Source organism: Scylla paramamosain, chromosome 21, assembly GCF_035594125.1.
Source record: "Scylla paramamosain isolate STU-SP2022 chromosome 21, ASM3559412v1, whole genome shotgun sequence".
Classification (NCBI taxonomy): Eukaryota; Metazoa; Arthropoda; class Malacostraca; order Decapoda; family Portunidae; genus Scylla; species Scylla paramamosain.
In genome coordinates this window covers 16,828,205-16,840,967 of record NC_087171.1, presented here as the reverse complement: position 1 = coordinate 16,840,967, position 12,763 = coordinate 16,828,205, and the positions used below count along the sequence as shown (strand labels likewise).

At 36.9% G+C, this 12,763-nt stretch overlaps 1 protein-coding gene across 1 annotated transcript; it reads left to right on the top strand.

The window, feature by feature from the left end:
- The first annotated feature begins 5,021 nt into the window (after window positions 1–5,021).
- Window positions 5,022–11,865, top strand: LOC135111125 (leukocyte surface antigen CD53-like). Its single transcript, XM_064024108.1, has 5 exons — window positions 5,022–5,296; window positions 6,668–6,856; window positions 9,106–9,276; window positions 10,783–11,031; window positions 11,183–11,865. The coding sequence occupies exons 1-5, from the start codon at window positions 5,246–5,248 to the stop codon at window positions 11,246–11,248; spliced, it is 726 nt and encodes a 241-aa protein (XP_063880178.1). The 5' UTR covers window positions 5,022–5,245; the 3' UTR covers window positions 11,249–11,865.
- The last annotated feature ends 898 nt before the right edge of the window (window positions 11,866–12,763 follow it).

Sequence of the window (12,763 nt, the reverse complement as noted above, 5' to 3'; positions counted from 1 at the left end):
CAGCACAAGGTGAGCAAGTGTTGCCACCACCGCGCAGCTTCCCTCCTTTCCGCCGCCACCACCATCACCATCTGGCATCACCACCACCACCTCCACTGTCACCTTCATTGGATTGCCTTCTCCTCTACCATCAACACCATTGCGTTCTCATTCACCACTCCTCTCATGAAGCACAATAACAATGAAAGTAAATAGTGGAAACATCAGCAACACAATGTTACGGCACAATTGCATCACCATTACCCCCAAGAACTGAACGTTAATACTTGTAAGGTGTCATTACCAATCGTGAACTTCTGATAACATTCCTCTAGTGTTACGAGCTGTATATGCACTCAATGTGTTTCCTACACTTTTCTCTCACGTCTTACCCTTCGCTCAGCCAGAAGGTCAAACGTGTTACATAATTTGCCTTTTCTTCTAATATCCAACATGCTCCACCTCCTTCAGTCTTCCGTTTCGGTGCCTTGCCTCGGATCAGCAACTCTGTTTGTGTGAGACCATGACGCTGCTATGGACCATATTATGAAACATTTCTGCCAACACCACTACTTTAAAAGGGCCTGGGTGAAGCTGCACAGGTTTTTAAATGTGCTCTTGCAGTTTCAGTAACATATTAACAAGATATATACATTCTTAAGGACCCGGCAACTGATCTCTGTGGCTTTTGAAAATACTAGTAGTGACAGAGCAAAGCATTTCTGAATAACGGGCTATGACGGGACAATGTAACCCTTGCCATGACTTAACCGCAGTCAACTTACCTGCCGTTAAGTTAATTCTAGTCCATGTTTAGTTAACTCAACTCTACACAAGTCAATCCCAGGACAAAATATTTACCACTGATCCACTGTGGTTGACTCATCAACTGATTCATCACTGTTCGACTGGCCCACACTGACGGTCGCTGCTGAATTGCCTGGGACTAAGATGTTTAATAATTCATGCAAGGTTTCAGTGCCTCCCCGCTATCCTTACCATACAGCGCCCCCTGCACTGCTTCTCATATCCTGGACAGAGAACGGCAGAGAACAGATGTTAACATTCAAAATATAACAGGTTGAAATATGGCCTCTGCCTAATTTGGCGTTATATGAATGAATGTGTGTGTGTGTGTGTGTGTGTGTGTGTGTGTGTGTAGTGCTGTTTTGACGACTAATAGTTTTCTCTGATCTCGAACTCCTGTCCCTCATCCTGTGACTCATCTTGTTAAAAGTTATAGATGATAAACCAGTTTCTCGGTCATATAACTGCCTACACATAATTTAGAGAATACGAATGAATGGGAGCTGCATGTCAGCCTGATATCGATTCATTCATGAAAAATATACGTACGTTCGGTCAAGGATTTTTATCTGAATTATTGTAACTATTCTGTCATGTCAAGAATGTATTTGAATATACAAAAGAGTAATGTATGCATTTAATAAACTGGATATTGTTTGTTGTTGCCACAAACTTATCCTGATACTGAATCGGAATCCGGAATTCTAGCAAGTCTAGACTTTTAGGGTACACCCCAGTCAGGAGTCATGATACTGAATGAAACGTTGAATGCTTCTGTATTCTCTCCTACCTATGACTTGAATTCTTTCGAGAGGGAGGTTTCAGGGTAACTTCTCGTAATTTCCGATATTGCTTTGAACTGACTGGCTTTCAGTCTATTTTTTTTTTTTTTCTACCTCATGGTCACAGCCGCTCTTATAGTGTGTGTGTGTGTGTGTGTGTGTGTGTGTGTGTGTGTGTGTGTGTGTGTGTGTGTGTGTGTGTGTGTGTGTGTTTATAACGACTAAATACTAAATTATTTGTGTGTTTATGGTGAAAAACAACGTGCATCTAGTATATTTTTTTAATGCTTTCAAACTCTCAAGTTTCATACACATGTGCCAGAATCAAAAATTTTGTATTAATTGTATTACTAATCAAAGCACACGAGTTGACTGACACTTAATTACGCACATAGAGAAAAACTTATTTGCATTGAAATAAATTCGAAATCAAGAAAACTACTCATACTGGATTTTCCACGGTCTTCAGGTCATGATATTTTGTAGATAACTGTAAATTCACCTTCATGCCATAGAGTTCAGTGATCTCCCCTCACATGACACTGAGTGCACGTCGTCAGCTTCCCTAAGAGGAATAGTGATTCAAGGACGAAGAAATATTCCGGCTGTATTGGACTCTCTCTCTCTCTCTCTCTCTCTCTCTCTCTCTCTCTCTCTCTCTCTCTCTCTCTCTCTCTCTCTCTCTCTCTCTCTCTCTCTTGTGTGTGTGTGTGTGTGTGTGTGTGTGTGTGTGTGTGTGTGTTTTGACCAGTATAATCCGTTTACATTATTTCAATGACCTGCTCCATCGTATGCATTTATGCAGAAAATTTAATATCGTCTTCTTACTCGGAACAGTAAGAAGAATAAGAAGTTCTAGTACAAAAAAAGAAGAACAAGAACAAGAACAAGAAGAATAAGAACAAGAACAAGAACAAGAAGAAGAATAAGAAGAAGAAGAAGAAGAAGAAGATGATGATGATGATGATGATGATATAATAATAGCAACAAAACTAACGATGATACAAATTGCAGAAAATAACGATGTAACTGGTGCCTCTTTCTCACTCTGTACCAATCATGAAGCCCACATCTTACGAGAGAGAGAGAGAGAGAGAGAGAGAGAGAGAGAGAGAGAGAGAGAGAGAGAGAGAGAGAGAGAGAGAGAGAGAGCATAACTGAATTATTAACAATAATCAAGAGAATGACAAAAAAAGATCAAGGTAGCGTCAGGTGAATGTGAGGATACTGGTTGCACAAGTCCAACGCACCATTCTCAGCAATAGAACCCTTATTGAGGCCTCTAGGGGTGCGTGGCGAAAAACACGGGCTGAGCTAAGCAAGAAGAGGTTAAAAGAAAAAAAAAAAGGTAATGATGGTTTCATTCTGAGGGACACACACACACACACACACACACACACACACACACACACAGAGTAAAGAAGGCAAGAGAAAAAATGTAAATTTTCCATAAATTCTGATTCAGAGGCACATGACTCTGTCGTCACTGTTAGAGGAAAAGAATCTATGACGTAAAACTGGTGATGTCACACACAATGACGTCAGTGACCACCAAAACCGCCTTGAACCACCAAACCTTCATATCCTGCTTTATAACCTTCGATAACTTATCCATCGTGTAACTAGTAATGACTCACTTTTTTACTATAACCAACTGCGTAATCATCGCAACATACTGTTTCTACTGACGTCATCGTTTCCTATAGCTGAGTTCCCATGATTCCAAATGTCATTTGAGGCCACTCCTTAAACGTGGCCTGTTTATTTTGAATTATGATCTAATGAAACATGCATATACACATTCATATTTCCAAACATTTCACAGCTATGGTTACTAGAACAAACTTTTCCTATATCAAGAAACATTCAAGCGTTTGTTTACCGAATGCTCAGCTAGTATGCCCCCAGTTGCCACCTCGTTCCTTGAAGACCACTTAGTTACAGGCAGTGAGCGCATCTCACTGTACAATTTTAGACGGGTTAGCCTGAATGCTGCAGAGCTACTACAGAAATAAACTAGGAGCCAATAGACAGAACATCATCATTGGATTATTTGACAATATCCTCGCCAGAAATTGTGAAATTACGTAAAAGCTGTCTTATGGCAATGTCTATCTAGCCTACGTGTGTGTGTGTGTGTGTGTGTGTGTGTTGATGACGATGGTATACATTAATTCTAAGCAGAACCAATTACGGAAACACAAAATCACAAGGCAAAACAAATACACATACATGAATTATATATATATATATATATATATATATATATATATATATATATATATATATATATATATATATATATATATATATATATATATATATATACAGCAGCGACACAAGGCAGCAGAGCGGGAGTTGAGTCACCCGCTGCCCCTCCCTTATCCCCACCCACTTCCATCCGGCAACACGGACTACTCCGTCCCCTACGTCGCCCCTTACTCCATGAATTTCCGTCCAACACACCCAACAAGCCACTCATGAAGCTTTAATTCTGGGTGTAGACTTTATCACAATGAAACTCCTTTATATTCCAATAGCACATTAAGAGCATGGAATAATATACAACACTGAATTACGGAAATTTGTACAGCATGAACACAAGACAGGATCAGACAGAAAATGTTGTCCGAAGAAATAAGAAAAGTAACGAAGATTAGTTGACGCTTAGTAGGGACGCCACAGGTGTTATACCAGTTACCTGCCGATACACCGTGTTCGCCTGTTCTACTTATAACATTCCTTTTGCACTCCATATCAATCTTCAGTGTTTTGACTCAGGTCTGCACACGGACGCACACGAAAAAAAAAAACACGAAATACGTAATAACAATCTTGATCCACTTGTGTGCCTGTGTGATTCGAGCCTAGTGGGCGGAATGGTTAAACAAGTAATGTTTCAAATACGTAAATAAATTAATAAATATATAAAGTTAGCCGACAATACCTCATTCGCCATCATTTCTTCTATACTGAATGACACTTGTCACGTAGTATTTACAAAACATGAGAGAGAGAGAGAGAGAGAGAGAGAGAGAGAGAGAGAGAGAGAGAGAGAGAGAGAGAGAGAGAAATTAATATATGGGACCTCCTAAGTCTCGTTTTGTTAAACCTCCTTGGAATAAGAGAAACTAAGAAATGGTGAAAGGGCTTTGTTCACTAATGGAAATATATAAATAGATAAATAAGTTGAGATCAGGATAATTCACTTGAAGAATACATCAGTTATATAAATGAACGGCGCTAAGTATAAATAAATAAAAAAAAAATATGTATTTAAGAAATGCCGACAGCCCTCACCAGGGGAGAGAGAGAGAGAGAGAGAGAGAGTACTGAAAGCCGTATCATAATGAATATAATACTAACACCAAAGACAGAAAAGTTTAATAAAAAATCAAAACTATGATATGCCGACAACACCTCGTTCACCAGTTGCTGCGCCACACAACGCCTCTCTCTCCAACAGCCCCTCCCTTCCCTCCCCCAAGCGCTCCTCACACAATCCTTGCCACACTCACCCGCTCCCCCAGTTCCTCGGTTACAGTCAGTTCACCTGTGGCCTTCATTGAGTGTGGACGTACGATCCGATCTTGTGTTGAACGACTCGACCCGCTCCCTACGTGTTACTTCCATAAGTGTCTTGATAGCCAGTAGCAGTTAGCCCTCATTCAGAAAAGATGGGGTGTTTCACAAAGTTAGCCTTGTTCATCGTCAACTTCGCCATCTTCGTAAGTATTTAGTTTTTGGCTCCTCTTCCTCCCTCCTTGCTGCCGTGTACTCACTTTCTCCACTTCAGTGAAGTTTTAATGCCACTCAGTGGCCTTTTTTTTTTTTATTATTTTTTTGTTGCCCGTGGCCGGTGTCCCTCCTACGCACAAAAAAAATACTTCGATGTGAAAGTTTAAAGACTTTTTTTGTGCTTTCAATGTTCAATACAGTGTGACCAAGACTAAAGCCAGGTTGATAGATAGACTTGCACAGCTGTTAACACGCCTTAGAGAACAACCAGTGTAGTAAATTTAGGCCTTTAGAGGGATCTTAATATGATTATTCATAGCACACCAAAGTACAAGTTTACTTTCGACCACAAAACGTAGGGAACCCGGAATAGGGTCATGCGGATGTGGGCTTCAGTATCAGCAACTGTAATCCTCACGCCCAATAAAGACTATAAACCACAAAGAAAATGAGACTGCTGTGGGGTGTAGATTCTTGGGTCATAATAAGTGTGGCTTTTTGTTGTGTCCGTTACCCGAAGTGACGTAATTCAGGAAGGCCTCACAAAATACCACACTGAAACTGGAGAGGATTAGCTGGCTACGACCACTTACAAGCTATGGATCGTCTCGCCAGCACTGACGTGTCACCCACCTAGTCAGAATGATTACGATGTATATTATTTTAAGGTCGCCTACACTGATACATTCTGACACAAGCTGATAGGCATACTGAGGTGATATACGAGACAGTGTTGTCATTAAGAAAGGGCAACAAATAACAGGATCAGGCTAGATGGTTACACTATACGTTTGTAATTAAATTGCTTGGTTGAAAATATTAAACTATATAAAGGGTTGAACATTGAAAATGCATGCTTTATACTAAAACTGCCAAGTGTATAGTCTCTTCTCTCTCTCTCTCTCTCTCTGGCATATGGCCCGTTGATAAGTGTTCGAAATTTCATGTAAAGTGTATCTAATCAACACAGTTTTTTTTTTTCAGGTACATGGTTCATACCTGGATACTGTGTTGAATATGAAATAAAAATACAACTACAAAACAAGTTTAAATTAGGTCTTCTGTGTATGTAGGAAAACCCAAAGAACTGATTAGTGCATTAACAATCTCCCAGGCTCATGATTATGCAACTTGTTTGTGCTTCCTTTGAATCTATAGTAATGTTTAGGTGACTTAAAGCTAATATCATTGTTTTGTTTTTGGTTTCAATAGTTCTGTAAAGTAAATTATGATTAAATTGGTGATCTGCAAAATTCCTTTTTTGAAGAAATTTTGATAACCAAGTTGTCAGTGGCAAATACTAGTTGTACATGCCAATTATTACTTAGCATATGATTACAGAAATTTTTTTTTATTTACAGGCAGCTGGAGTGGCAGTAGTTGCCTTGGCGTCCATGATAATCAACACAGACAACACATATGGAAACTTGCTTATAAATGGGATTTTCACTCTCCCCATCATAATTCTGATTGCTGGACTAATCATTGTGATCATTGGCTTCCTTGGATGCTGTGGTGCACTGAAGGGAAGTTCCTGCATGCTAAAAACTGTAAGTAGACAAGTTATGTCCTTTGAAATTAGTTTATTTCCTTAATATGGACAGAAATAATTGGTGCACATACTAGAAGCATTCATGATATTACATCGAGTTCAGTTACTTATGTCAAGCTTGACAATGACAAGAAAGGAGGCCTCAGGAATCTAAATAAAATTTTTATCTGAATATTACATTGAGTTCAGTTACTTATGTCAAGCTTGACAATGACAAGAAAGGAGGCCTCAGGAATCTAAATAAAATTTTTATCTGAAGTTTATAGTCTGCAGTTTTTAAAGTTAATGTACAGAAGAAGATGAAGTTTAATTCAAATCAACAACAAAAGTCAGTTCTTTAGCTGACTCCATCCATCTATCTCATCAGTAAAAGAGTGGAGAAAATAGCAGAATATGCTACCACTGACCACTATATTTGGATTTCATGGACAAAGAGAACCTGTCAAATCATTACAAACCTCTGTAACTGTGAAAGCACTATGAATCAGGGTAGGTATTCAGAGATGTTCGCAATAAAATGTCACTATAACACTTGTACACAAGATAAATCAGTGTGTGTGTGCATGTGCATGTGTCTGTAAATAGTATGAGAGAACTTGGAATGAGAAGAGGCAGTGATTAAGATTAATGGAAAAAATAACAGATCTTCAGGAATATGTGTATGTTTAGAAAATTTGTGTAAGAAGGGATGAGATCATTTTGGTTAAATAATTTTTTTTTTTACTGTTTAAATATGAAGGGACCATCATGGATTAGGTAATATTGGAAGACATTTTTTATTACAATAAAAAAAAAAGTAGATATGGACAGCAAATGTTAGGTATGCACCAGTGATTATAAAAGGCTATCATTAGAGCAACTTGATGGCAACCTCAGGATGGTAGTTGAGGGCAGGGCAGTCAGAAAACTACATGAAACTTTACCACATGATTTTCCGGAATATATTAGTACCTAGCAGGCAAATGGAAAAGCAAAGGGAAGACCTTGTATTCCTGTAAATGAACTTTTGATTCTGGACAAACCTGCAATTTTAAGAACAGAAAATAAGGGAATTTCCAAGGAGCCGTCAGGCCTACACGTATGCAATCTAGCAATTGTATCATTGGAGGAAGTGGATATTAGAAAGGTTTAAGTGTTTTTAGAAGGTCTATACTATTGAATCAGTGACATAACCAAAATTGTTATGTTCATAAAGTATTATAGGTAAAAAATAGAAGATAGCTCCAGATGTCTAACAAACTGTGATGTCCTGACACTTTGGTGAACCTGTAAATGAAGTAATTAATTTATAAAGATGATACATGATGCACAAAAACAGAGCATGAACTTTTTTTTTTTTTTTTTTTTTTGTGACATCAGGATTGTGGCACAATTAAGAGAGCACAAACACACATATTAAGAGCACAAACACACACACACACACAGTTTGAAATAAAATAGTAAACAAGAAGATAATATCAATATGGAGTGCACCAGGTGAAAGATGAGATAAATACTGTATAGATATGCATGTTGGATCACAGAAGTATAGCACTGGCTCAGTGGAAAGTGTTGTCACCTGCTGTTTGCCAGTCTTGGATTCAAACCTTGTTTAAGTCAAGATTTCCCATGTTTAGTGAGGTCCTACACATCTGAGCAAGGAAATTGGATTTATGGTATGTGTGTTTGAGGTCCTTGTCTTCGACTAGAGGGGGTAGAGGGGGTAATGGTACAACTAAGGCTTGTATTGCATGAAGTGCTGTTGTTTATGAAAAGGTGGAATATAAAGATATTTCATCTTCAGGTAATGCACTTTTTGAATTGTGTGTGTGTATATATATATATATATATATATATATATATATATATATATATATATATATATATATATATGGTGGAATATAAAGATATTTCATCTTCAGGTAATGCACTTTTTGAATTGTGTATATATATATATATATATATATATATATATATATATATATATATATATATATATATATATATATATATATATATATATATATATATATATATATATATATATATATATATGGGAGTTGGTTTCTTATCAGTCTTTTGCATCAAGAACTTTGAGTTTCCTGATTTTTGTTAATTTCTTGAATTAAATTATTTATTACTTTTTGTGTATATCACTTGATGCATCTTGCATTTCTCAACTTCACTATTGAAAAGTTTTGAAGCCATGTAATATATCTCATTTATGTTATGCTGAATCCACAGCTTATCTTCTGATTATCCTTACAGTATGCATTCATCATCATAGTACTGCTGATTGCTGAGATTACGTTGGGTATTCTGCTGCTGATTTACCCCAACAAAGCTGAAGAAGCCATCAAGGATGGAATGGATAAGGTCTTCTACAACTATGGTATTGATGAAGCCACTGAAAAATCCATTGATGCCATAGAGAGTGATGTGAGTTTAATATTTATATTAAAAAGTATGATCATGACTAAACCACACAGTGGCATATCATTGTTCTTCATTTACATCTGTTAGCATTTTCAGCTGTGGACAGCTTGCTAAACCATACATGACCAATTCTTTGCTTTCTGGATCTTTCCTGAGGAGTTTTTTCCAAGTTTTCCTTGCACTATCCAGCCACATTTAAGTTTTCCTTGCACTATCCACCCACATTTAATCTTGTATTTCAATATCTTTAAGCTGTTCAGCCCCACTAGTTTTCACTTCCTTTTCATGAGGCCAAGCCAACATAATATAATTTCATTGCCTCACAGATGCTCTCAGTTCATAGTTTACTTGTCTGATCACCTCTCAATGTCATTCTTGTCAAAGTCTTCTCAGTATGCACTACAATCTCCTCATGGTATCTCTAAGGGGCTAAATTTCACCATAACTAACCATTAATCTACTCACTTGTTTGATACTGCCTACTTCTCATGTGGAGGGAAAATCTTGTCATTGTTAGAGTTAACTTCATGTATTATCACTGCCTACCCTGACTTTAGCAATATCCACTTCTGCATTAATGACATTCCCAGCATTAAAGTCAATAGTTTTTAGAAAATTCTTGCCACTAAAGTGATACCATAGGTGATGTACTGATGCTTCCAGTCTGAGGTAGACCTGCATCTTTAAAAATATAATTCTTCACATCACATTGCAGGAATTAGAGCATAAATTTAGCTTATTGAAACATGCAAGCCTTTTCAACAGCAAATTAGTGTTCTTTTAAAGAGGCTCAGTTTGCATAGCATGACCTAGGCCAGCAGAACTTTGCCACAAGCCCACTGGTAGCCTGTGATGCGAAGGGAAAACGGCAGACCTTTCGGAACACCAATTTGATCTTGATTATAGGATGGAATTCCCCCATTTATTGTTGAGTGTTATATATATGGTGTTCCTCAACAAACATGATGGAACATGTTTCTTAGAAATGGGTCTTCTCTTACAACTAAAATTACTAAGAGTGTTAGCTTGGTGGGAGATAGCATTTTCTTGTAATCTTTTTGACTGTGGTCAGTAGTTGAAGTCCTCTGTCCATAACACAGGCACTATGCATTCTGGAAAGACTAATGGAAATGGGAACAGTTGTTTATCATTGTTTTTATAATAATACACTGAAAAAGTTTTCAAGGAAAATACTATTTCAAGCTATTTTGCTGTACAAGACTATGCCCCTTGATTGCACTCTTGATTATCAACTCTTGATGAAAACAATCCCATTCTGGTTCACTTCAAGGCAGGAATCCTCTTGACACAAGGGAGTGTCATCTGCAGTGTGTGTGTGTGTGTGTGTGTGTGTGTGTGTGTGTGTAATTGGCTGTCTTATGAGATGATACAATCTTCTATTTCAATAACATCAGTACTTTATTCTCAAATTTATTATCCATCTTATTTGTCTAATTCATATCACTTTAGTTATTCTTGGTTAATGATTATACTTGTGCTTCTTTTCAGCTTAAATGCTGTGGTGTAGATGGCTACATGGATTGGAAGAACTATCCCTATGGTCAAGGTGGCAATGTGAGCAGGGGATGCTGCATTGAAGATGACTCTGATGAATGCTTCATGAACAAGAATAATTTGCCTGAGGAGGAAGCACAGAAGTACATCTACACAAAAGGCTGTTATGCTGCACTGAAAGATGATCTCAAGGATGAGACCATTGCTTTAGGAGTGGTCCTTTTCATCATGGCTATTGTGCAGGTAAGTTGTTTCCTTCTTTGTATGTAATTACATATAGTTTGTTTATCATAGTTTGTTTTCACAGCAAACAAGAAAATATACAGCAGAAAGATAGAATAATGGAGTATGTGAAGCAGGAAGAGGAAATATTTTCACACTCTCTCGCTTGCAGGTCCTTGCTGTTACCTGTGCTTGTGGCCTCGCCAAGAAGTCTAGTGGCAGTACCCACTATGCCTAGAGGTCTGCATTCTCAGTCAGTTAATATGCTGACATTTATGATGAGTCCTTTCTCTCCTTTATTGGAGAGGTAATTTTGTGTGTGTAGATGATAAATAAAGTGTTGATTTTTAACAATACTATACATGGATGGTGTTGATTTTTTATATTTTTTTATTTTTTTTTATTTAAGGAATTTTATTTTATTTTATTATACCATTTTTTTGTTTCCTTTTGTTTTTTGCTACATATTTGAATATAACCTTTTATACAGATAGAAATTTTCTATGTATTTGTGAGAAACTTAAATGGCAAACTGATTAATATATTTGTTACTATATTTCATGGTATCAATGAATTTTTCAACCTTTTTCATAAAATATGTCCAACATGTATAAACATGTATAAAAGAAATCACCTAGATTAAGTATGCATAACATAACATAACCCATACATACCTTTCATGGACCTGTTTGTAAATCAACACATTTGCACAAGGAATGAAGTTATTCTTAAAGGTTGGAGATCATTCACACTGATACTATCTTTTCTTTCTCCTGAACTTTGTTTCCATTACACATACTGCATTTTTAAATTATCACAAAACAAATTTCTAAGTAAATTTCTTTCTAAAAAGAATTTTAATGTTTTTTTCTTTTCCACCAAGGGCAAATGGAGCTAAAAATGTGAGTGAGTGTGTGGTGCTTTATCTGGGCCACCCCATGTGGGATTGCTGGCCTAATATATGGATAGAACAAGTATGCTATTCAGCTATGAATGAGAATGCTAGTGAAAGTGCTAGGATATCTGAATGAATGAAAATATAGTGATTAACTAAAAAGTTTTAAAGAAAAGAAAACTGCCAGGTATATAGATAGGATTACAATGTAGATACTGAATTATGAGAAAAGATTAGATGGATGTATAGAAAGAGTCTGCCATTAGTTTGGATAAATAACACACAATTTAAATTGAAAAGAGTAGTAGAAATTAATATCAGCATCCTAGAGTTGTGTCTTTAGTATGTACAGCTGGAAAGTTTATTTTTCTAAGAGATTAACAAAGAGCAGAGAAACTTTGGAAAAGGGCAGAGGATGTGAGGTGGAAGGAAAAATCAAAATAAGAGCAAAGAATGCTTACACTGCATGAAGTGAAGCATGTGTGCAGGAGGTACATGAGTGAGATGAAAATCTTTGTGTGACAATGCAAAGACATGCATCATAGTATATAGAAGCATGTGAAATTTAGAACCCAAGTTCTCTGAGGTTATAAAGGCTGTCTCAACTACATGTGGAACGGATGAGAACTTCACTAAAATTACTCACTGAGTGACTGCATAAACTTGGCAAAGAGCTTTAGAAAAACACATGTAAGAAAATGGTGACAGTATAAATTATGTTAACTATTTGCTAACTATAATTCTATTTGCAGATGATACAGTCCTGACTACAGAAAGAGTGACTTATAAAACCTTGTAAATATGTTCTAGTGTATACAAAAGGCATACAGTTAGCAAGATCAGAAGGGCATTTGGCAC